Raw genomic sequence first — 24,730 nt, 5'->3', positions numbered from 1 at the left:
GCATGCATCTGATTTTCTTCCGGGCGGACGCGGGGCTAGAAGCAGAGGTTCCGGGTTCCGGGCTTCGGAATGAAAGGAGGGAAAACAGGTGAGAAACCGAGGCAGGCAGGTGGGGAAGCCGTGAGGTGAACGTAGCCCGAGTTTGGTGTGGTAGAGACTGTAGAGAAGGCGAGGACCCTAATGAACCGGAGGGGTGAGAGGAGGGGAAGGGGCAGGGGTCTGGGTTCCACATTCCACACCCCTCCCCCGCTCCCTGAGCTAAGCTTTTGACGAGGGCCGGCGGGCGTGGCCGGGAGGGGGCGTGGAGGGGATAGGGGAAGGGGGAGAGAAGAGTGGTTTCCCTAGCGACCGTTTCCCAGGCGACTCCAGGTGAAGCGGGGACACAGTACTTGGCGTTAGGCCTACTAGTGCCCCTTGCTGGGACGGCGGGGCTTCGTCTCTGGTTCTGGAACGGAGTCTTGGGAAGTCATCAGGTCGTGAGGGGGGAGAAGCTCAGAAAAGAGAAAATGTGGAGCTAACAGATGTCCCAGGCCAAGCCTCATATTGGAAGGTCTGAACTCCATGCACGTGGGGGAAGAGGGGCCTCGACCAGAATGTCGCTGGGGTCTATTGGGTTTTCCTGCCCAGAGCCTCACTAGTTTTATGCCCAAGAGTCATTTGGTTAGCAAGGCTTTTTGCCCGGCTTTTAATATCATAGATTTCCTCCAGTCGCTTGCTCTCATATGTTGACCTAAATAGCCAGGTTTTTATTACATCATGGAAAGGAATATTGTTTTTATACGGGAATACCCAGAGTAGGACGTTTTATCGATTTCATTAGGAATGGAGTGTCACTGCAGGAAAATGAACCCAGCTTCGGTTGAAGGAGAGCTTCTGAGATGTCATTAGGGCCAGGACTAAGGCCAATCTTGGCCCACTTTGCTCTCACTTTTACCTTCTCCCTCCATAAATTGAACAGTTGGATTCATAGACTGTGAATTCCCCATTACTCAGGGTGGTATTGCTTTGCAGACAGCTGGCAGAGAGAGAAGTTGGCTGCCATGGAATCACCAGAGGAGCCTGGAGCATCCATGGATGAAAACTACTTTGTGAACTACACTTTCAAAGATCGGTCACACTCAGGCCGTGTGGCTCAGGGCATCATGAAACTGTGTCTGGAGGAAGAGCTCTTTGCTGATGTCACCATTTCGGTGGAAGGCCGGGAGTTTCAGCTCCACCGGCTGGTCCTCTCAGCTCAGAGCTGCTTTTTCCGGTCCATGTTCACTTCCAACCTGAAGGAGGCTCACAACCGGGTAATTGTACTGCAGGATGTCAGTGAGTCTGTCTTCCAGCTCCTGGTTGATTATATCTACCACGGGACTGTGAAACTTCGAGCTGAAGAGCTGCAGGAAATTTATGAGGTGTCAGACATGTATCAGCTGACATCTCTCTTTGAGGAATGTTCTCGGTTCTTGGCCCGCACCGTGCAGGTGGGGAACTGCCTTCAGGTGATGTGGCTGGCAGACAGGCACAGCGATCCTGAGCTGTACACTGCCGCCAAACACTGTGCCAAGGCCCACCTGGCCCAGCTGCAGAGCACAGAGGAATTTCTCCACCTGCCCCACCATCTGCTCACTGATATCATCTCGGGTAAGTTGAGGGATGGGGCTCGTCATACTCAGCTACTTGCATATGATGTTTAGTGGACATTCTAGTTCAGGAGAAAGGAGCCTTCAGGCTTTCTGGTGTTAATTTACATTATTATTCCTAGTAGGAATTTAGATGCCTTCTGAGAGATTCAGCTGCGAGTTAGCTGTTGTCACAGGCAATCCCTTTTAGGGGAGGAAACCTGGAAAATATAATAGTACTGTGCAATACACAGTTAACCCCTGAACGACGTGGGGATTAGGACTGCCAACCTCTGCACAGTCAAAATTCCATGTGTAACTTTTGACTCCCCCAAAACTTTACAAATAGCTTTCTGTCGACCAGAAGCATTATCAATAACAAAAACCGTTAACACATATTTTGTATGTTGTACGTGTCATGTACTGTATGTATTGTGTTCTTACAATAAGGCTAGAGAAAAGAAAACGTTATTGGGAAAATCATAAGGAAGGGAAAATACATTTACAATATTGTACTGTATTTATTGAATAAAACCCGCATATAAGTGGACCCACATAGTTCAAACCCATGTTTTTCAAGGGTCTATATACAAGTGTTGAATTAGAAAAAAAGCAGGGCTCACCCCCAAAATGTAGTGAGGAGCTGTTTGTATTTATACTCTGGTATCTTTTGTGTATAATTGTTCTCATCTATCCTGTACTTTGCACGTACTTGTGGGACTAGTTATCTAAGTAAATTGATGGGTCAAGGTATTTACATAAGGAACTTTTTTAAAACGAAGCTTACTTTGGCGGTGGGGGGATGGCTCAGTTGGTTAAGAATCTGACTCTTGGTTTTGGCTTAGGTTGTGATCTCGAGGTTCATGGGTTCGGGCCCTGTATCAGGCTCTGCACGTATGGTGTGGAGCCTGCTTGGGATTTTCTCTCTCCCTCTCTCTCTCAAAATAAATAAATAAATAAAATAAATAAACTTAAAATTATTTTTAAAAAACTTATTTTTTTAAAGTTTACTGAGAGAGAATGAGAGAGAGAGAGAATCCCAAGCAGGCTCCACATTAACAGCACAGAGTCCAACCCAGGGCTTGATCCCAGAAACTGAGATCATGACCTGAGCCAAAACCAAGAGTCGGAGGCTTAACTGACTGAGCCATTCAGGTGCCCTTACATAAGAAACTTCTTAAGTGAGGGGCACCTGGGTGGCTCAGCCAGTTAAGCATCCGACTTCAGCTCAGTCATGATCTTGCAGTCTGTGAGTTCGAGCCCTGCATCAGGCTCTATGCTGACAGCTCAAAACCTGGAGCCTGCTTCAGATGCTGTGTGTCTCCCTCTCTCTCTGCACCTCCCGTTTGTGCTCTGTCTCTCTCCCTCTCAAAAATAAACATTAAAAAATAAAATTTAAAAAAAGAAACTTTTTAAGTGATGCGGCAATTGTAGGTAAACAATCCTGGCCCTGCTAGTGAGGTATGCTATACTTTAGCAGGTGTGAGCTCTGCAGCCTGTAGACTGCTTCCATGGCAAATATGAGCATATCAAGTCATCCATTCTGATTAAAAGAAATAATGCAATGTAGGTTAACTTCTTATACACATGCACATACATCCATGGTGGTAGTATAACAAAGCGGTTTGTGTCTTTAAAGCCACTGGCTCTAAATTTCCCTTTTGGATTGTTGGATTGCCATTGACCATGCCTTTCCTCTGGCTCTCACAGATGGAGTTCCATGTTCTCAGAACCCAACAGAGGCAATAGAAGCCTGGATCAATTTTAATAAAGAAGAAAGAGAGGCTTTTGCAGAGTCACTCAGGACTAGCTTGAAGGTAAGGCAGATTTCGCTTTCGGGTTGGGACACCATAATATCTATACATTCCAGCCATCTACTGATCTGGCCTCTTTGATACCTGGTGATGGTGATTAAGTCATCTCTGGCTCAAAGTTAAGAACTGGGGAGGAGGATGTGTGCATGAGCCTAGAAACCATAGCTCAGCCTCTGAGCTCCATAAAGTTCCTTGAGAGAACTACTTTCACCATTGCATTAATCCTAAGCACCTTTTTCCTAAAGCACCAGCTCAGGATGAGAGCAACAGATTCTCTGCCCCAGCATATAATGACTGAAAGGTGAGAGTCAGGATGGCATACAGTAACCAGAGGGAAGTAGCGGGTTAGAGCAAGATACAAGTGTGTGTTCCAGAACCTTTAGATCTGTGTCTCAGCTGAGTCTTAGCCTAGAACTGATAGATGTCATCTATAATTTTAATTTTGCCAATAGGAGATCGGGGAGAATGTGCACATTTACCTGATCGGGAAAGAGTCATCTCGTACCCACTCGTTGGCTGTGTCCTTACACTGTGCGGAAGATGACTCCATCAGTGTAAGTGGCCAAAACAGCTTGTGCCACCAGATCACTGCAGCCTGCAAGCATGGTGGAGACTTATACGTGGTGGGAGGGTCCATCCCACGGCGCATGTGGAAGTGCAACAATGCCACTGTGGACTGGGAATGGTGTGCACCTTTGCCCCGGGACCGGCTCCAGCACACCCTGGTGTCTGTGCCTGGGAAAGATGCCATATATTCATTGGGTGGCAAGACACTGCAGGATACCCTCTCCAATGCAGTTATCTATTATCGGGTAGGTGATAACGTCTGGACAGAGACAACCCAGCTAGAGGTGGCTGTGTCAGGGGCCGCTGGTGCCAACCTTAACGGGATCATCTACTTACTAGGGGGGGAGGAGAATGACCTGGACTTCTTTACCAAACCTTCCCGACTCATCCAGTGCTTTGACACAGAGACAGACAAATGCCACGTGAAGCCCTATGTTCTGCCCTTCGCAGGCCGCATGCACGCAGCTGTGCATAAGGATCTGGTGTTCATCGTGGCTGAAGGGGACTCCCTGGTGTGCTACAATCCCCTCCTAGACAGCTTTACCCGGCTTTGCCTTCCTGAGGCCTGGAGCTCTGCCCCATCCCTCTGGAAGATCGCCAGCTGTAATGGGAGTATCTATGTTTTCCGGGACCGATATAAAAAGGGGGATGCCAACACCTACAAGCTTGACCCTGCCACTTCAGCTATAACTGTCACCAGAGGCATTAAGGTGCTACTTACTAATTTGCAGTTTGTGTTGGCCTAAGGCTATAGGGGAAAAGCAGCTGACTTTTGCCCTCCCCTTTTCCAGCACCTATCCATCCAAACTCGAAGTCTCTGGGGCCCCGATCAGAGTACTATGTTATTTTTTTTGGCACATGTTAGAAAGGGCAGCCCCTCAGTCCCTCCTGAACCCATAGGGGTGTTCCATTTGGGGCTTTTTAGACTGCTGCTGTTGAGCTGGCTGCTTGAACGGAGAGTAGACAAGCCTGTCCTCTGCCGTCCCCTGGTAATCCTGTGCCTCATAGAACAAGCCTTTTCTCAGATCATAGGCACAGCCTCCCCTCTTTACCTGATCAGTGTTAAGTAACTTAAGCACCTCTGATCCAGGACAGAAGGAAATGTGCCCCATCTTCCTTTTTTCTATAGCCTGCAAAGTGGGTAGTTGGTAATTTTTCCACAAAGAATTAGGTGTTAGAGTTTTCCTTCAGGCTTTGGTTGGGAGAATGCTCTAAGCTGAAGGTGTCCTTCACCAGCAAGCATCAACTCTAGAATTCAGGACTTGTGTCTGTTGTTTTCTTATCTCTCTGTCAGGAAACGTACAATATGGTTTTATTTTTGGCTTACTCCAAGGGGTAAGCCAGAAAGAAGTAGAAAGGATTATTTCTGATTAATAGCAGAAACTTTTTTCAAACTTAAATATATAAGGTCTCTACTCTTTTAAAAGCTCTAAGATAAACTAAGAGCTAGGAACTGTTCATACAAATAAAAGTTTTTGAAGGGATATGTGTGTCTGTTTTGAATTCTGAAGGAGTGACTTCCCTAGGGAAAATTGATTGCATACCCACACATTTCTAAGCTGCTTGGATCCCATAATTCCTTTTCTACATCCAGAATCACTGCTCCAAAAGGGAACAGAGCCCCGGGGAGCCAGTGAATTGGGGTCTGACAGTGGCAAAGAGCCTGAGCTGAGTATTTCTCCTCTCCTTCCTAGTGTTTAAATGTCTTTAAGTTGGGCTAAGTATCATTAGGCACAGTGTTAGATACACAATCGAGTTCTTTGACCCTATTCAAGAAAACAAAAACCCTCATTCCATATCCCCTTAGCCAGTGAATTGAAGCCACACTAAATCTCTCTCTTAGCACACAACAGTGTTACTTCAGGAAAGTGAAACAAGACAAAGGGAGTGAAATTATCCATTACTTAGCACATTCCTGCTTTGTCAAGTCTGGGCTTAAGCCCCCTTGGTCCTGTTACACTATTTGATTCTGTAGCAAGCAGGGTCGTCTTGAGTTCTTTCTAATCTGTGTATTTCACGTCTGTGATGTGTGGTAAGTCTCCTTCTTTGCTGCCCCTGCAGTAATCTCCTTGTGGAACTCTTTAAGAACTTCCAACTGGCCAGATCTGATGTGGATGTGTGACCGGATCTTGGTGATGGCTCTTACAGCCTCCTCTGGACTCCAGTTGTACACCTGAAGTACAGGATTGGGAAATCAGAGAAAGAAAGGAGGAGGTGTTAAGGTGTTCTTGACCTAATAACAGATGCTAAAGGCCCTTAGAATTTCATTATTTTAAAAACTCCATTTTGAGGGGAGTTAAAAAACATGCCCCATATATTATAAATGGCGGGGGTGGGGGGCACTTTTATTCCCTCGGCCAACTAGTCCCACAATACTTGCAATGGGCTGGGAGGTCAAGTCAGTCTTTCTACCTAATTCTTGCTCTGCCAAACCCTGAAAAAAGAAGGTTGAACATGCAAAGCTGAGATCCTATTTCAAGCCGGCATAGGCCTATCAGATGTCCTCTGGGAGCTGGGCTGTTGGTTATAAGTTTCCTGGAGAGAGTACATGGTAGATGTTTTTATGTAACTTGTCACCGTGGCTAGGAAAACAGCACTTTTTAGATTTACCAGGAGGGTTATCTTTGTGTTCTAAGGATATATATTGGTTTAGAACTCAACAGAACAAAGAATCTACAGATTTCAAGCCCTCTGAGTCAATTCTCACTCAGCCCAAAATATCCTCCTGAGAACCCATTTCCAGTAAATGGAGTCCTAATGATCAAAGCTTTAATACTGTTAAATCATGTACTTACCAGTCCACAGTAACTCAGAGCGATGCCTATTACATGTACATTTCCTTTTTCCTTAAACTATCCACATAACTTAATAAATGCTCTACAGGGGCCAGATAGGTAACAAAAATGAGTCAAGTTGGGGGGTGTATAACAGGTAGTAATGGACTAAAGAGTATTTGCTTATAAATACTCTTGAAAGTATCACACCTACCAGTCATAAGGTGATAGGCAAAATTCCATTGGAGCCTCTGTTTCTAGACACAAATGTCTAGAACTTTATTCTGAAATACTTTAAGAAATCTTGAGTACTATAGGGCTATAAGTGATCAGCACTACTACCTAAAGTACTGGATTTCCTGAGTGCTATTTATAAAAAGTGCTTTAGCTTTTTACTGGTGTTAACATCCTTTGCGCTTCATTTTTTGAGTGCCTGCTGTAGGTCAGTGCTTGACATACTTTCTCGTTCAAACCTCAGAACAAATTTAGTTTGAGGAAACTGAGCATCAGAGAGGGGAAGACACTTTTGCCTAAGGTCACACATCTGGTAGGTAGCAACGCCAGAGGTCAGCCTATCCGCAAAATCCAGGTGCTTTCCATCTCCCAACAGCCTGTAACTGGGGACATGGCTCCTTCTAGGAAGGCCTGCCAATAGACCATGCTACTGAAGTTCTAGAAATCTGCTGTAAATGGACCAGTCCAGAAAGACCTTTCCTACCTGAATCAGATACGCTGCGACCATAGTAGCACTTCTGGAACGCCCAGCCTTACAATGCACGTAGACACACTGGCCCAGCGACTGATACTTGAGAGCAAACTGGACTCCTTTCTGGAGGTCAGCCAAGGTTGGGACTCCAGTCATGTCTACTGTGCTGAGTCGCAGCTGCTCAACTCCTACATTCTTCCACTCCTGGAACCGGGTCCGCCAGCCAGCATAAAAAAGAGAATGAAAGAAATCTGACATGAGTGCTATGAATATGGGCTCCTAAGAAGCAGCAAAACAACAAGGAAGCTTCAGAGTTTACTACAGTGTGAATACACTGTTCACTTTTTTTTAAACAAGAAACTTCTTACAGAGGTGCCTTTAAAATGGCTGACCTGCATGGTTGGTCTTTGATCAAACAACAGCTGTGCTACTGATTTAGAATTATGTCTAATATTTAAAAAAAAATTTTTTTTAAGTTTATTTGAGACAGAGCGTGAGCAGGGGAGGGGCAGAGAGAAAGGGAGAGAGGGAGAATCCCAAGCAGGCTCCATTCAGTCAGTGGTCAGTGAACAGAGCCCAATACAGGGCTGGAACTCACAAAACCATGAGATCATGACCTGAGCCGAAATCAAGAGTTGGATGCTGGGCGCCTGGGTGGCTCAGTTGGTAAGTGTCCAACTTCGGCTCAGGTCACGACCTCACAGTTTGTGGGTTCGAGCCCCATACTGGGCCCTGTGCTGACAGCTCGGAGCCTGGAGCCTGCTTCGGATTCAGTGTCTCCCTCTCCTCTGCCCCTTCCCTGCTCACACACACACTCTCTCTCAAAAATAAACATTAAAGAAAAAAAAAAAAAAGAGTTGGATGCTTAACCGAGTAAGCCACCCAGACCTCTAAAATGTTCTTAAAGTACATGTTGGGTATTTTATCTTCAGCTGCAAAGTATTAGCTGTATTAAAATTCATCTACAAAAGTTGTGTAACTTTATGGATAATCTTGGCACCCGTGTAGTGACGCAGCTGCAGGATTGGGGTACTATATTTTGCAAGAGCTTTCCATTTCTTTATAAGTGTCCTTTTTACTTTACCTTTTTTTTTTTTTTTTTGAGATTGCATGGTAGAAAATAGAGTTACCATTTTAAAATTAAAACAATGCACCTACCTTTATTAGTAAGTATTATCACTTCAGAAGAAGAAAAGAATAAGCAATAGGGGAAATAAGCCCTCTGGCATTATCAGACTATTTATTTATTTGAATTTTTACCTTGAGACTCCAGATAGGGGGGCATCTGGCTGGCTCAGTACAGCATGTGACTCTTGATCTCTAGGTTAAGCATGTGACTCAGTAGAGCATGTGACTCTTGATCTCTAGCCCCATCTTGGGCATAGAGATTACTTAAAAATAAAATCTTAAAAAAAAAAAAAAAAGAGTCCTGATAGGCTCCAGCTAATGGTTATTAATCTGTCTAGCTGGAACCAAAGACTTTATGACTGAGTGAAGGTCAATATTTTATACTGCGTATGAAATTAACACAAAACAGCAATTTTGGAGCATGTGACTTTGTATCAATTATACCAGATATACCTAGGGAGCTTGCTAAATATTCACATTCCTAGACCCCACCCTAAAGTTCCCAAGTCATAATTTCTCAGGGGTTGTACATAGGAATCTGCTATTTTAACAAGACTACCAGATAATATTTAGGCTTATTAAAATGTGAGAACCACTGCCTTGGAGATTTTTTTTCTCTAGGCTAGTTGGATAATATAGCTGCATCATACAAGTGTCAATGCCTCACAGCCAGAGACCAAGTACTTTTTGTGACTCTTGTTCCACAGGAATGATCACACTAAGGAACATTTACCATTTTGGCTAATAATTCCTGAGGCCTTGTAGCAAAGTAGTTTAGGAAATCCAAGGAACTGTTGTCCATTTCTTAAAAACGTATGTCATCAGGGTGCTTAGGTAGCTCAGTCAGTTAAGTGTCAGGGGCTCTTGATTTCTGCTCAGGTCATGATCTCACAGTTTGTGAGTTGAGCCCTGCGATGGGCTCTGCACTCACAGTGTGGATCCCGCTTGGGATTCTCTCTTTCTCTCTCTCTCTGCCCCTCCCGCGCTCTCTCAATAAACTTTTTAAAAAAGTATGCCATCACTAATCAATGTATCTTAAATGTGAGTCCATTTTTAAGGTTACAAAAAAAACCTACCAGCTGAAATAACAGCATCTTCATTAGGCTGTATCAGTACAATAAACAAGAAGGACAAAAAAAGTGCTAATACATGGCAAACACTATAAAGACAGGGCAACATCTTTATATAAAGACAGCACAATGTCTAATAACCTTAGTTCCACAAACAAGCATTCAAACTTAATGAAAATTATGTTTTAGGTCTGCACTGTTTTACAATTCTCTGGAGTTCCATACATCGTTAACATATGAGTAAAAATTCCATCAATGCCAAATGAATCATACACTTTTTCAATGGGTTGTTTTATAAATTTCTCTTGGGGGCTGGAGGTGGCTTTTCTTCTTAGAGTTTATAGGGCCTTCATCTTGAATGCCTAAGACAATGCCTGACCTTAGTGCTGAGTGAGTGTTGAATGAATGAAATCAGCAAGCCATAGAGAAGTTGCCTTTCGGTTTGGTTACTGACTTGAGTTACTGAAATTAAAAATACCTTTGTGTACAAAGGAGTAGTCAGACTTTGTCAATTCTACTTTATATATATATATATATATATATATATATATACACACACACACACACACTTATTTATTTCAAGAGTGAGAGAATCCCAAACCAACTCTCACCATCAGTGCAGAGCCCTATGCAGGCCTTGTGAGAAATAAGCCTACTGGCCCATTCAAAGAAGGGACGCAGAGACTCAGAGCACAGTGAGGCCAGGGTTTAATCAACATTCTTACAAGAGCAAGTGCCTGATGGACAGGCACACTCGGGACAGTTGCAGCAGGCAATTTATCTCCTAGCATGAAGTCGTTCCCCTGATTCCTCATTGGCTAAGTACTACAGAGATTACAGCCTTACCTGGAAGTCACCTATGCCCATGTAAGGCCAAAAAGTAATCTGATTGGAACAAATGTACATTCCTTGAGGTGATGCAGAGACCTCAGTTCTTTGGCACGTGCTCATTGCAAAGCCTGCGAAAAATAAGCCGGCAGAAGGACAGGGGAAGAAGAACCAGGAAGTGAAAGGTCTCCCAAAGGAGATTTGGGACTACATTGTGCTGGGGTGAGGGGTTCGTATATATTTCCAATAGGTCTAAACCTATTGTTAACTAGACAACTCAGCTTATATTTGGTATTTCTGAAAATAAATCCTCTCACTTATTTCTCACAATCCCTCCTCTTCTTTTCTAAGTAGATTCTGGTTTCATTTTTAGGTTATTTTGGGCACAAGGCACAGACATTTGTTTCTTAAGAGGAATCTTCCTTCCCTTCCCCCAGAGGGTTTGCTGCGGCTGCACTCCCAGCATTGTTCCACATTGTGTGTGTGTGTGTGTGTGTGTGTTTCTACCCAGGGACCTCAGGTCCTAACCTTTCCCTCTCTGCCTACTGAATCCCATCTTTTCCTATCATATTCCCCACTTTGAACACGTGACTCCTAACTCCCATTAGGAATTGGGATGATGACTGATCTTAACTGCTTCCTGCTGAAAGGGTATGGCAGTCAGGGCAGGTTCAGAGGTCAATCCAGAGGTCCAAAATAATGAGAGTGTATTTGGAACGTCTTAGGTTAGCAAAATTTTCTTATTTTTCTGGCATATGTGCAACGGCTTCTACAAATGACATACAAAAAGAATATTAGATCAACAAGCATTAATATTCCAAACGCAATGCCTCCTAGGAAGGAGGTCACACCATGGGACGTAAAGATGTACTGTAGCCATCCAAAAAGTCCCTGAACCGTCTGGTCAATTTTTTTTTTTTTCCAACTATAGCTTTTCCACCCTCTTCCATATTTATTTGGATCTTGTGATATTGTTGCTTAGAATAATTAAGCTTTTGAACTGGTTTTTGGTTCTCAGTCCTCAAAATCTTCCTTTGCCCATCAAGTTTCCATAGGAACAACTCCATAAGGTGTATTTAATTTTACCTCAAGGAAAGACTGATCTTTGATATCCAGATTACTATAAGTTTAGGCAACTGTTTATCCGTCCTGGAGGGAGTAGCATTATAGTCCCTAATTCAGTCATAATGTCTTTTTCTAGCAAGGGAGTGGGGCTCTCTGGCATTATAAAAACAAAAATGTGAAAAAAAAAAAAAAAAAGTCTCCCTGTATACACCCCAGAGGCTGAGAGAAAAAGTTAGTCTTAAGTTTTCTGGAGACACCTCTAATCGTTACTCTGCATTTGGATGGTTGGCCAGGAATGGAAAGGACAGAAAAGGTGGCTCCAGTGTCAAGAAGGAAATCAACTGGCTTTCCTTCTATTTCCAGAGTTACCTGAGGCTCTGGGTTTCCAATAAAGTTGGTTCAGGGGAGCCAACCATGAAGAACCTCGGGCGAGATCAGTTCTTTTCAGGGGCACTGGTTATTTGAGCCCTTCAGGTCCCCAAGGGCATTCAGATTTTCCAGTGACTGACTCCACACCAGGGGCATGGCTTATGGGGGTTTCAACTTCCATTGCCCCTCTGAGGACATTCTTGTTTCCAGTGCCCTAAATAGCCACATAAATGGCACTGGTGCCAGGACCTTGGGAAGCCGAATGAGTGACAAATTTGTCCTTTAGAATCATCTGAGCTTGGGGGGGGGGGGTAACAGGGGAGACAGCTGTATATTTAACTTTAACCTTTTCAGGAAGGCCACCAGGCTTTCATCCTGTGTCTGTAAAATAGTGGCTAATTTAGCATGATTTAAAGATTTTAACCTTCGACCTCCTTTGATTTCTTGGAAGTGGCAACGATACCATTCTGCAATGGGATTATCATAGTCCCAATTAGGATCTTGGGGAGGAACTGCCTGAACCCCAGTAGGGAACTGGGAGCTCCCTATAGGACCTCCAGTCCCATGATAATTAAGGAGTCAATCATCCCCATATCTCTCAGCTGCTGCCAAAACAGAACGCTTCTCTATCTCATTAAGAGTCTGATTCAACAAAAGCATTATTTCTTTCCAGGCCAACTCAAAAAAACATTCCTAATAGTCTGAAAGGCCTCTATATTTTATCCAGATCATCAGAAAATTTACCTATTCTTTTACCTGTGTTAAACCTTGCAATGAAAATGTACTTGTGATCTTATCATGGTGGTGTCTCCCTGTGTTTCTCCTTCTGGCACTCTAGCTTCTCGTAGGGGAGGCCCGCCTGTTACAGGGAGGGCCTGGATAAGGTGGGCAGCAGGGAACAGAAGTGCATGTGTTTTTCTTTTGTTGTTTTTAATGTTTGTCTTTGAGAGAGAGAGACAGAGCATGAGCGGGGGAGGGACAGAGAGAGAGGGAGATACAGAATCCAAAGCAGGCTCCAGGGCTCGAACTCAAATGGTGGTGAGATCATGACCTGAGCAGAAGTCAGACACTTAACCGACTGAGCCACCCAGGCGCCCCTAGAAGTGCATGTTTTTAAGTACAAGTCAGCACACACTGGGCTAAGTGTAGCAAAATGGCTCCCATGTATCCCAGTAAAAGCCCTTTGTATGTTATAATCCTCCATACCTCATATGCCTTGCAGAAATAACATAAATGTGGAGCATTTGGAAGCCCACAGTAAGGGTATTGCCACCATTTCCCCAGCTTTTATTATGTTTATTTTTATTTTTGAGAGAGAGACAGAGCATGAGTGGGGAGAGGCAGAGAGAGAAAGGGAGACACAGAATCTGAAGCAGGCTTCAGGCTGTCAGCACAGAGCCCGATTTAGGGCTCACACTCACTAGCTGTGAGATCATGACCTGAGCCCAATTTGAAGTCGGATGCTTAAATGACTGAGCCACCCAGGTGCCCCTCCCCAACTTTTAGATCAGAGGAGAGGCAATTTAAATTTTCTACCAGTGTACTTTTAAAATCCATTCATTTTAACTTTAGTCTGTCCTGACCACATAATATTCCTTTCCAAAGATTTCCCTTCACAAACCTTCTACAACTTTCCTTTGCATTTAGATTTTGTCCGAAGCCATTCCTCTCCAAACTACTAATCTGATTCAGGACAAAATTATTTTTTTTTCTCTTTACCTCCAATAAAAATGGATTTCCTTTTTTTTTTTTTTTTAACATTTATTTATTATTGACAGACAGAGAGACACAATTCGCGAGCAGGGGAGGGGCACAGAATCCGAAGCAGGCTCCAGGCTCTGAGCTGTCAACACAGAGCCGCCCCGGGGCTCGAACTCACAAACCACGAGACCACGCCCTGAGCCAAAGCCGGACGCTTAACAGACTGAGCCACCCAGGCGCCACTCTTTTTTTTTTTTTTTTAACATATCTACTTTTTTTTTTTTTTTTCAACGTTTATTTATTTTTGGGACAGAGAGAGACAGAGCATGAACGGGGGAGGGGCAGAGAGAGAAGGAGACACAGAATCGGAAACAGGCTCCAGGCTCTGAGCCATCAGCCCAGAGCCTGACGCGGGGCTCGAACTCACAGACCGCGAGATCGTGACCTGGCTGAAGTCGGACGCTTAACCGACTGCGCCACCCAGGCGCCCCTAACATATCTACTTTTACATACAAAGTTGCTTTCCTTATTTCCATCAGCATTAACTGAATTTAGCAGAATTTTAACTTTTAGAAACTTTAGTCTCCAGTTAAAATTAACCATCATTTTAAGGGTCTTTTTACCAACAAATTGCAGCTGAGATAACATAAGCTTACTTGACTTTTAGTAAACCTAGGTAATAAAAACATTAAGGCAGCCATGAGTTCGAGGAAGGTCATGTTCCGCATGTTTCAGGGGTCTATCAGTGGGCAGCAAGCTGTAAGATTTATTTAAGAGGGCGGGGGTATTTCCAATAGGTTGTAAGCCTATTGTTAACTAGACGGCACAGATTTTATTTGATTATTTCTGAAAATAAATCATCTCACTTCTCAATGCTCCAACTCACTAACAGGGGATCAAGACCTGAGCCCAAGGCGGGGGGAGGAGGTGGCGCTTACCCGACTGAACACCCAGGCGCCCCTCAATTCCACTTTTAAATGCCTTTCATATCAGTTTCTTTTTCATAATTAGTTTCTACCTCCAGCCGCAGTCATTAAAGCTTAAAGGACCAGACCCCCCTCCTGAAGCGGCGAAAAAGCCTGGGGCACGTGTCTCACGGGTACGAGCACCCGCAGCTCCCTCTCCCCCAGCCTCCTCCCGCTGTCCTAGACCCAGAGTGGCGTTGTAGGCTGGCGGACGCCGCTGCCCGAGCCCCCGCTCCTGGCCCCTCACCTTTGAGGAGTTACACAGGAACCGCGTCTCATATTCCTCGTTCATGGTGATCACCCCGCGCACGTTCTCGTCCTGTACCAGCTGCCGAGGCAAAGACAGGGCTCAGAAAGGGCCGCCGAGGCGCGGGCGGCGCTCGCCGGCTCCCAGGCCCGGCTCGGCCAGGCCTCCCTTCCCGGCTCACCCGGCGCGTCATGCTCCGCAGCGGCAGCGCGCCCAGCAGCACCGTGGGGTCGATGCGGTGGTACCAGTCGCGGCGCGCTCGGCCAGGCACCTTACCGCGGAACAGGGTGTACAGCAGCGTCGGGTAGAAGAGCACCCGGGCCAGGCCGGCCTCCAGAAATGTGCCGGCCGCCATCCCGCCCCACCCGGCCTGGCAAAGCGGCGGCCTGCCCGCGCCCAGGCTCGCGGTCGGCGGCCGCGAGGAGAGCCCCGAGGGCGACGAGGACGAGGGCGGAAGGTCGTTCGCCGCCTCCCGCGAAGGCGACGCGGTCTGCGCGGCCGCCTCGGACTCGGAGACTTCGGGCCTGGCCTCCGGATGTTTCGCGGGAGAGCCCGGGGCCCCCGGGCCCGGCTCCATGGCTCCGGAGGAGGGGCCGCCGGCCTGGGGGAGGGACCAGGATTTCCTGGCGGGCTAGTGGGACCCCGGCCGTGGGAGGGCGCGTCCGGGACCCGCGGCCTGCGACTCTACCGCTGGTGGAGCAGGGACCCATGCCCGTGGCCGGTGCCGCCCCGCCCCCCGCCGCCTTCCCGAGGGAGGGAGTTGGGACCCTAGGCGAGGGGAGCTCTGCCCCCCTGCGTGTGCGACCGCCCCGTGAGGAGGAAGGGCGGGTCCTGGCCACTTTTCCGAATCCCGGGCCAGAGGGAAGGGGCTGCGACCCCAGGTAAGGGTGAGACCAGACCCGGAAGAGACCCTGTGGTGGGGGCCTGCGGGTATGGTGGAAGGGGAGAGCGGAAAAGGGGGCTTTGGGCTGTTAGGCAGGGGAGCTACTTTGGAGGAGAGGGCTGGCAGGGCACCTGGGTTGATATGGCCCTCCCCCCATTCCCCACCCTCCCGATCGGCCACAACTCGTTGCTCCCTCCTGCCCAAACCGCAGTGTGTATGCGTGTATGTATATAAAGAAAAAAATATATAAATATAATATCTGCAACAAATTATGAAGATATATTAAGAAAATACTGTGATAAGCTTGCATGTAAAAACTGCAACCTACAGAGAGGTAAGAGGAATGGGTCTAATGCTGGCTATTTACATTTAAATGGAATGTGCATCTGGTGCTTTTCAAAAACGTTTCTTTTCTCCTTGTAAAAGTAATACATACATATTCAGGGTGCCTGGCTGGCTCAGCCGGTGGAGCGTGAGACTCTTGATCTCGGAGTCTGAATTGGAGCTCCACCTTAGGGATAGAGTTTACTTAAGAAATAAAAAATAAAAACTAATACATACTCATAACAACTGGAAAATACAAAGAAGTCGAATTTATTCTAGTTACCTATAATTCCACCACCTCAAATACATGTTTTCTTCCAATTTCCTATGGGTATCACTAGAAAAACCTTTTTTGTAACAACTTTACTGAGATATAATTCATATACAATTCACCCATTTAAAGTGTAGAGTTCCCTGGTTTTTAATATATTCAGAGAGTTGTGCAATCCTCACCACAACCAATTTTAGAACATATTCCTTAATACCCAAAAAATCCCATATTCCCCTCCCCCCAGCCCTAGGTAACTACTAATTTACTCTTATAGATTTGCCTGTTCTGGACATCTCAAATAAATGGACTCCTACAATATGTGTCCTTTGTGTCTGGCTTCTCTCAGCATACTGTTTTCACGATTCATCCATGCTGTAGCAGGTTCAGTGCTGTATTTATTGCTGGGTAATATTCCATTGTATGCATATACCACATTTTGTTTCCTCATTTATCAGTTGAAAGATATTTTGACTGTTTCCACTTTTTGGCCATTTTGAATAATGCTGCTGTGAACTTTCATATACAAGTTTTTGTGTGGACATAAAAAGACATTTTCATTTCTCTTGGATATCTACCTAAGAGTGGAATTGTTGGTCATATGATAACACTATGGGGTGTGTGTATACCATTAAAAAAAAATCATTGGGCTCCTGCATAGCTCAGTTGGTTAAGAGTCCAACTTCTCCTCAGGTCATGATCTCATGGTTGTGGATTCCAGTCCCGTGTTGGGCTCTGTGCTGACAGCTCTGAGCCTGGAGCCTGCTTCAGATTCTGTCTCCTTCTCTCTCTGCCCCTTCCCCGTTCGCACTCTGTCTCTCTCTCAAAAAAATGAATAAACCTTAAAAATAATTAGGAACACCTTTAAAAAAATCATTGCAATCATGTTGATAAAATTTTGTATCACAATTTTTTTCATGAAATGTGCCATAAGCGTTTGCTGTGTTATTACACTGTCTTTACCATTTAAAATGAACCTAATTACTATACCATGTGATCATTCTATTACTGGACATTCAGGATATTTCCAAATGTTTTTTTATAATTCCAGCATGAAATTTTTTTCTATATTTCTATATTTTCCATATTTAGAATTACTATATTAGCAGGGTGCCTGGGTGGCCACTCAACACTGGTTTAGTGTCTGACTTTTGATTTCAGCTTAGATTGTAATCTTGCATATCATGGGTTTGAGCCCCGCATCAGGTTCTGCACACAGTGCGGAATCTGCTTGAGATTGTCTCCCTATCTCTCTCCCCCTCCCCTGCTTACTCTCTTGCTCTCGCTCTCTCTCTCTCAAATTAACTTAAAAAAAATTATTAGGATAGGCTCCTAAAGTGGAATTACTATTTCAAAGGATCATTTACAATGTTTGCTTTATATGAAGTACATAGCCTAAAAAGCTCCATCCTTACCCCCAAGCTCACTCTTCAGAAATATAGATTCTTAGATACATATATTTTCCAACATTTTGTGATGAACCGTCTCATGATAAATTAAAAACTGAAAAAGGAATAAATTGAGCAGGAAAAACCCATATAACCACCATCTAAATTCAACAATTAACACTTTGTTTTATCACATATTCACCCAACAATCTGTTCTATTTTTTTTTAAGATTTTAAATTGTTTTTTTAAGTTTTTATTTATTTTGAGAGAGAGTGACAGAGAGAGAGAGAGAGAGAGAGAGGATCCCAAGCAAGCCCCTAGCCAGCAGCCCAGAGCAGTGCCAGCCTGCTCAGGATTCTCTCTCCCTCTCTCTCTCTGCCCCTCCTGCATTTGCACGCACTCTAACTCTCACACGCGTGCTCTCTCTCTCTCTCTCAAAATAAATAAACTTAAATAAATAAATGTGGAAGGAATGATAGAAACTCAGCATTTTGAAATCCCTCGTCAGATAATTGATCCAGTCAATGGTCATCAGTGGACAAAAAGCATTAGATGAAATGCTGACCGGAAACTTTACCTGGAGGGATCAGGCTCTTGCCACGGGAACCGATCACTGATTGATCCCTGCATTGCTGAAAGCAGGACAACCTGACATCAGATGCCTCCAGAAGTCCACAGCCTCAACCTCAACTCATTCGAACCTGAATTTAAGCAGGCCTGAAGAGCTAACTTTCTTTTTCTTTTTCTAATATATTTTAAAAGTTTATTCATTTATTTTGAGAGAGAGAGTGAGCATGTGCGTGGGAGGAACAGAGAGGGAGAGAGAAAATCCCAAGCAGGCTCCATGCTGTCAGCACAGAGCCCCATGTGGGGCTCCAACTGAAATCAAGAATCAGATGCTTTAGCTGACTGAGTCACCCAGGCACCCCTCTTTTTTTTTTTAATGACAGCTCTTTATTTTTATTTTAATTTCACTAACTACTTAAGAGATTGAATATCTTTTATTTTTATACACAAGTCTATGTAAGAAGTTTTTCTAACTGATTCATTTTTTGTGTACATTTACATACTATTTTATATTTTGTAGTTTAATCATACATACACACACTTTGGTCTTATATTGTTAGTGCAGTGAAACCAAAATCTTTTTAAAAATTTTTTTAATTCCAGTTTAGTTAACATATAGTGTCATAAGGAGCTAACTTTCATTTACAGCAAAGGTAAGTGATAGAAGGATGAGTTAATGTCATCACATGGAACAACAGACAAATCCAGAGTATAGATATTCTACAGGGACAGTCGATTCTGTTTCTGCAAGGCAAAAGCATGGGGGTTGGGGGGGGGGGGTGGAGAATGGGAGGTCCACTGCCTCAGATCAGGAATCCTAGAGACGTGTTAACCAAAAGTAAGTATGGACAGTATGGATCCTAACTGAAATGAATCAGCTATTAAAAGACATGTTTTGGGGGGCTCCTAGCTGGCTCAGAACAGCATGTGACTCTTGCTGGTGAGTTTGAGCCCCACATTGGGTGTATAGATTACTTAATTTTTTTTAATCTTTTTCTTTTTTTTCTTTTTACAAAAAAATGTTTTGTTTATTTTTGAGAGAAAGAGAGCAAGCAAGGGAGGGGCAGAGAGAGGAGAACAGAGGATCCAAAGCACGCTCTGCATCCCCCACCAATGTGGGCCTCGAACTCACAGACCACGAGATCATAACCTGAACCAAAGTTGGACACTCAACCCACTGAACCCAGGAGCCCCAGGTGTATAGATTACTTAAATAAAAATAAAACTTAAAAAAAAAAGTCTTGTTTTTGAAATAATTGGAGACCTTTGATTATGGATGGAGATAATACCAAAGAATTATTGCTAATTTTATTAATGTGGCCATGGCATTGTTGCTGTGTAAGAAAATGCCTATAAATTTATTTATTATATGCTTAGTAAGGTATGTAGACATACATGACATATGTGGGATTTGCATCAAAGTACTGTGCCAAGAAGAAAAGCAGATTAGACAAATATGGCAAAATATAAATCATTGTTTAATCCAAGTGATGTTCTATGGGGACTCATTATGCCCTTCTGCTTACTTTTTAAAAATATTTCATAATAAAAACTAAAGATGTATGTATGTAAAAACAATACATATATTGTTACATGGAAATGTATGCTTAATAAAATTGGTAATATAGCAACTAGTCTTTTATGACTTTTTCATTAAAGGTTCAATCACACAAGGGGCACCTAGGGGGCTCAGTTGGTTAAGCATCCAACTTTGGCTCGGGTCATGATTTCTTGGTGTGTGAGTTTAAGCCCTGTGTCCAGCTCTGTGCTGACAGCTCGGAACCTGGAGCCCGCTTCGGATTCTGTGTCTTCCTCTCTCTCTGCCCCTCCCCCGCTCACCCTCCGTCTGTCTCTTTCTCAAAAATAAATAAAACATTAAAGAAAATTTTTGTTAAATAAACAAGGAGTTTAGTGTGTTTTTTGTATGTTTTTTGTTTTTGGGTTTCAGCTTTTATGCAAACATTTTATTGTCATTCCCTCTACCCTGGTTTTGCTTTATAGTTTCTGATCATAATAGTAACATATGTTCATTATAAAAAATGCAAGCACTTCAAAATTATATACGAAAAGTGAGAGTTTCCTGTAATCTTACCTCTGGAGATAATTACTATTTCAGTTAGATGCATATTCCCCTCGTGATTCTTGTTTTTCTTTTTAGAGACTAACCGTCCACCAAAATTCTTTATATCCAACTCTCGGAATATCTGAGCTGTCATGTGCTCAGTGTGCCTTGAGGTAAAAAGTAATACAGGACTCAGTTACCTCCAATGGAGTGTGAGAGGAAGTGATGTGTGCCAGCTTCAGGACCAACAGGGCCTGGTCCATAACTCCTCCACGAGTCTCCTCCACACTCTTTTTCTCCTCTTCTGGGCTGGAGTAGTAATGAGGAAGACTGGAATCATCTCAGCAGGAACGAGTTATACCTAGCAGAGTCTCCATTAATCTGGGTCCCTAAATAATTACTTCGAGAAGAAGCTACTTCTCTCCATCCTCCCACTGCGAACATCTTCTCTAATCTGTTGAGGGAGAGAGAAATAAGCTTCTATTTTGTTTCAGCTATTTACTTGAGGTCTAATTGTTGCAGCAGTTCGACTTATCCTAGCTAATATGCGTGCATTAGTCAGTTGTAATGTGAAGACCAAATCTCTTATTTGAGAGAGAGAGAGAGAGGGAGTGCAAGTGTGAGCAGGGGAGGGGGCAGAGCGGAGAGATAGAATCTTAAGCAGGCTCCATGCTCAGCACAGAGCCCCATAAGGGGCTTGATTCCACAACCCTGGGATCATGACCTGAGCCGAAATTGAGAGTTGGATGCTCAACCGACTGAGCTACCCAGGCTCCCTTCAAATCTTTTTAAAAATTATATCAAAATATACGTGCTATAAAATATGCAATTCTAACCATTTAAAAAATTGTTTTAATGTTTATTCATTTTTGAGAGAGACAGAGCACGAGCCGGGGAGGGGCAGAGAGAGAGGGAGACACAGAATCCGAAGCAGGCTCCAGGCTCTAAGCTGTCAGCACAGAGCCCGACAGGGGGCCTGAACCCATGAACCGTGAGCTAAAGTTGGATGCCTAACCAACTGAGCCACCCCGGCGCCCCAAAACCATTTTTAACTAGGCCGTTCATTGGCATCAAGTACATTGACATTGTTGTGCAACCATCACTGAAGTCCATCTCCAAAACTTTTTTCATCTTCCCAGACTGAAACTCTGTACCTATAAAGCAACTCCCCATGGGGTGCCTGGCTGGCTCAGTCCTTAGAGCATCTGACTCTTGATCTTGGGGTCTTGAGTTCAAGACCCACATTGGACACAGAGATTACTTAAAAAGTAATTTAATTAATTAAAAAAATAAAGAACTCCCCATACCACCCTCCCTCCAGCCTCTGGCAACCACCATTCTACTTTTTTTCCTCCTCTCTATATTTTTTCAAGTTTATTTGTTTATTTTGAGAGAGCGAGAGAGTGTGCATGCTCATAGGAGAAAGCAGGAGCAAGGGGGGTGGGCAGAGATCAACATAGAGTGTTCTATTGGTTTCAAGTGTACAATATAATGATTAAACAATTCTATACAATGCAATACTCAGTGCTGGTCGTAAGTAGTACTATTTTTTGTTAAGGTTTAACTTTTTGGTGGGGTGGGGCTCCTGGGTGGCTCAGTCGGTTAGGCCCCTGACTTTGGCTCAGGTCATGATCTTTAGGTTTGTGGGTTTGAGCCCTGGGTGAGGTCTGTGTTGACAGTTCAGAGCCCGGAGCCTGCTTTGGATTCTGTATCTCCCTCCCTTTCTGCCCCACCTCTGGCCATGCTCTGTCTCTGTCTCTCTCTCTGTCTCTGTCTCTCTCTCTCTCTCTCTCTCCCTCTCTCTGAAATAAACATAAAAATAATTTTTTAAAGATTTTTTTTATGTTTATTTTTGAGAGAGAGACCGAGCACAAGCCAGGGAGGGGCAGAGAGAGAGGGAGACACAGAATCCGAAACAGGCTTCAGGCTCTGAGCTGTCAGCACAGAGCCCAACATGGCGCTTGAACTCGCAGAATGGGAGATCACAACCCGAGCTGAAGTCGGATGCTTAACTGAATGAGCTACCCAGGCACCCAAGATTTATTTTTAAGTAATCTCTATACCCCATTTGGGGCTCGAACTCATAACTCTGAAATGAAGAGATGCGTGTTCCTCTGACTGAGCCAGCCAGACACCCCTTGATGCCCAACTCTTACCTAATTTGGGAACACAGATGATCTACTGAGTCATATAACAAACCTCAGAAAGGGCAAGTGAGCACATAGCAACAGACACCAGGGGATTCAAATGCCATCAGGAGTTTTTGTCTATCACTACTTCTTCCCAGGCCCACATCTCCCCATATTTATCTCCTACTGAAAACCTCCCTTCCCTTAGTTAACAACATGGAATAATTGAATATACATGTATATTTCTTTAAAACATAATTCGGGGGCACCTGGGTAGCTCAGTTGGTTAAGCATCTGACTTTGGCTCTCACAGTTCCTAAGTTCTAGTCCAGAATCGGGCTCTCTGCTTCAGATCCTCTGTTGCCTCCTCCTTCTGCCCCTTCCCCCCATCAAAAATAAATAAACATTAAAAAAAAAAAAACCAAGATAAATGGGAATTTTGTAACTTGCTTCTTAGCACTTAATTGTGTCTTTTTTTTTTTTTTTAAGATTTATTTATTTATTTTTGAGAGAGAGAGAAAGAAAGAGCCCCTGATGCAGGGCTCAAACTCATGAGCCTCAAGGCCATGACCTGAGTGGAGATCAAGAGTCAGATGCTTAACGGTCTGAGCCACCCAGGTGTCCCTTAATTGTGTGTTTTTAAAAAAATTTTTTAAATGTTTATTTATTTTTGAGAGAGACAGAGACAGAATGCAAGTGGGTTAGGGGCAGAGAGAGAGGGAGACACAGAATCCGGAGCAGGCCACAGGCTCTGAGCTGTCAGCACAGAGCCCAACGTGGGGCTCGAACTCACGAGCTGTGAGATCATGACCTGAGCCGAAGTCAGATGCTCAACCGACTGAGCCACCCAGGCACCCCTTAATTGTGTATTTTTAACATCTTTCCATGTCAGTCTCTCCCTCTCTCTCCCTCTCCCTCTCTCTCTCTTTCTCTATACATATATATATATGTATATATGTATATGTATATATTTTTTAAGATTTTATTTTTAAGTAATCCCTACACCCAACCTAGGGCTCAAATTCACAACCCAGAGATCTCTAGAGTCACATGCTCCACTGGACTGAGCCAGCAAGGTGCCCCTATATATATTTTTTTCTGATAGCTTTTGATATACCAATATTTAATTGAACCATCATTTCTTTTTTCATTTCTCACTGTTATAATCTGAATAGTTACAGAATATTTACTTTAATTTTTTTAATTTATGTTTTTATTTCATTTTTGAGAGAGAGAGAGAGAGAGAGAGACAGCAGGGGAGGGGCAGAGAGAGGGGAGACACAGAATCCAAAGCAGCCTCCACGCTCTGAGCTGTCAGCACAGAGCCCGATGCGGGGCTCGAACCCGCAAACTACGAGATCATGACCTGAGCCAAAGTCAGATGCTCAACTGACTGAGCCACCCAGGCACCCCCAGAATATTTAAAAACAGCATTTTAGTGGTGCCTGGGTGGCACAGTCAGTTGAGTGTCTGACTTCGGCTCAGGTCATGATCTCTCATCTTGTGAGTTAGAGCCCCACATTGGGCTCTGCGCTGACAGGCTGGAGCCGGCTCTAGATTCTATGTCTCCCACGCTCTCTGCCCCTTCCCCGCTCAGACTCTATCTCTCTTTCTCAAAAATAAATAAACATTAAAAAAATTAAATAAGTAAATAAATAAATTAGCATTTTATGGGTGCCTGGCTGGCTCAGTTGGAAGAGCATGTGTGTTTGAGCCTCATGTTGGGTGTAGAGATTCCTTAAATGAATAAATTAAAACTTAAAAAAAACTTTTAAAAACTAGCATTATATATATTATATACATATAAATATAAGATAGATAGATAGAAATGATTTAAATTAAAAGCTCCAACACGCATTGTTTGAGGTAGATGTTATTGCTATCTATATCTTCATTCCATTTATTTAGTCACTTCAAGTAACTTCGAGTTCATCAATTTACAATGAGGTATAGAGCCCACCCAGGATGAGACAGAACGTGTCCCAAGTTAGAAGAGGACTGTATGGCTCCTCAGTGATGTCTCCTGTAAATTTTATTCTTTTCTTTTATTTTTTTTTAATTTGAGAGAGAGAGAGAGAGAGAGAGCTCAAGGGGGGAAGAAGGGTAGAGGGACAGAGAGAGAATCTTACTCAAGCAGGCTCTATGCTTAGCATGGAGCTTGACGGGAAGCTTGATCCCATGACCCTGGGATCATGACCTGAGTCAAAATCAAGAGGGGGCCAGTCAACCAACAGAGCCACTCAGGTTCCCCAGTGATGTCTTCCTGT

The 24,730-nt window shown here is 44.0% G+C and overlaps 2 protein-coding genes across 2 annotated transcripts; one reads left to right on the top strand and one right to left on the bottom strand.

Annotated features, from left to right (window-relative positions):
* The first annotated feature begins 7 nt into the window (after positions 1–7).
* Positions 8–4,829, top strand: KBTBD4 (kelch repeat and BTB domain containing 4). Its single transcript, XM_047070814.1, has 4 exons — positions 8–88; positions 1,012–1,629; positions 3,318–3,424; positions 3,874–4,829. Exons 1-4 carry the CDS (start codon positions 70–72, stop codon positions 4,732–4,734), a joined length of 1,605 nt encoding a protein of 534 aa, XP_046926770.1. The 5' UTR covers positions 8–69; the 3' UTR covers positions 4,735–4,829.
* Positions 4,830–5,821: 992 nt separating this feature from the next.
* On the bottom strand, positions 5,822–15,498 carry PTPMT1 (protein tyrosine phosphatase mitochondrial 1). Its single transcript, XM_047070815.1, has 4 exons — positions 15,023–15,498; positions 14,842–14,922; positions 7,481–7,672; positions 5,822–6,161 (listed from the first exon to the last, which is right to left on the bottom strand). Exons 1-4 carry the CDS (start codon positions 15,416–15,418, stop codon positions 6,003–6,005), a joined length of 828 nt encoding a protein of 275 aa, XP_046926771.1. The 5' UTR covers positions 15,419–15,498; the 3' UTR covers positions 5,822–6,002.
* Positions 15,499–24,730: the final 9,232 nt, after the last annotated feature.

The sequence above is a fragment of the Lynx rufus genome, unplaced genomic scaffold (assembly GCF_022079265.1).
Source record: "Lynx rufus isolate CCGP_SWC_20201006 ecotype Redwood Valley unplaced genomic scaffold, mLynRuf1.p SCAF_9, whole genome shotgun sequence".
Lineage (NCBI taxonomy): Eukaryota > Metazoa > Chordata > Mammalia > Carnivora > Felidae > Lynx > Lynx rufus.
This window is presented reverse-complemented; position numbering and strand designations above follow the sequence as displayed.

Coding starts and splice junctions, on each gene's coding strand:
- PTPMT1 (XM_047070815.1), bottom strand. CDS start 15,418: ATGGAGCCGGGCCCGGGGGCCCCGGGCTCTCCCGCGAAACATCCGGAG. Junction 14,923..15,022: donor TGCGGAGCATGACGCGCCGG/GTGAGCCGGGAA, acceptor TTGCCTCGGCAG/CTGGTACAGGACGAGAACGT. Junction 6,162..7,480: donor TCGCAGCGTATCTGATTCAG/GTAGGAAAGGTC, acceptor CCTGTACTTCAG/GTGTACAACTGGAGTCCAGA.
- KBTBD4 (XM_047070814.1), top strand. Junction 1,630..3,317: donor GCTCACTGATATCATCTCGG/GTAAGTTGAGGG, acceptor TGGCTCTCACAG/ATGGAGTTCCATGTTCTCAG. Junction 3,425..3,873: donor CACTCAGGACTAGCTTGAAG/GTAAGGCAGATT, acceptor TTTTGCCAATAG/GAGATCGGGGAGAATGTGCA.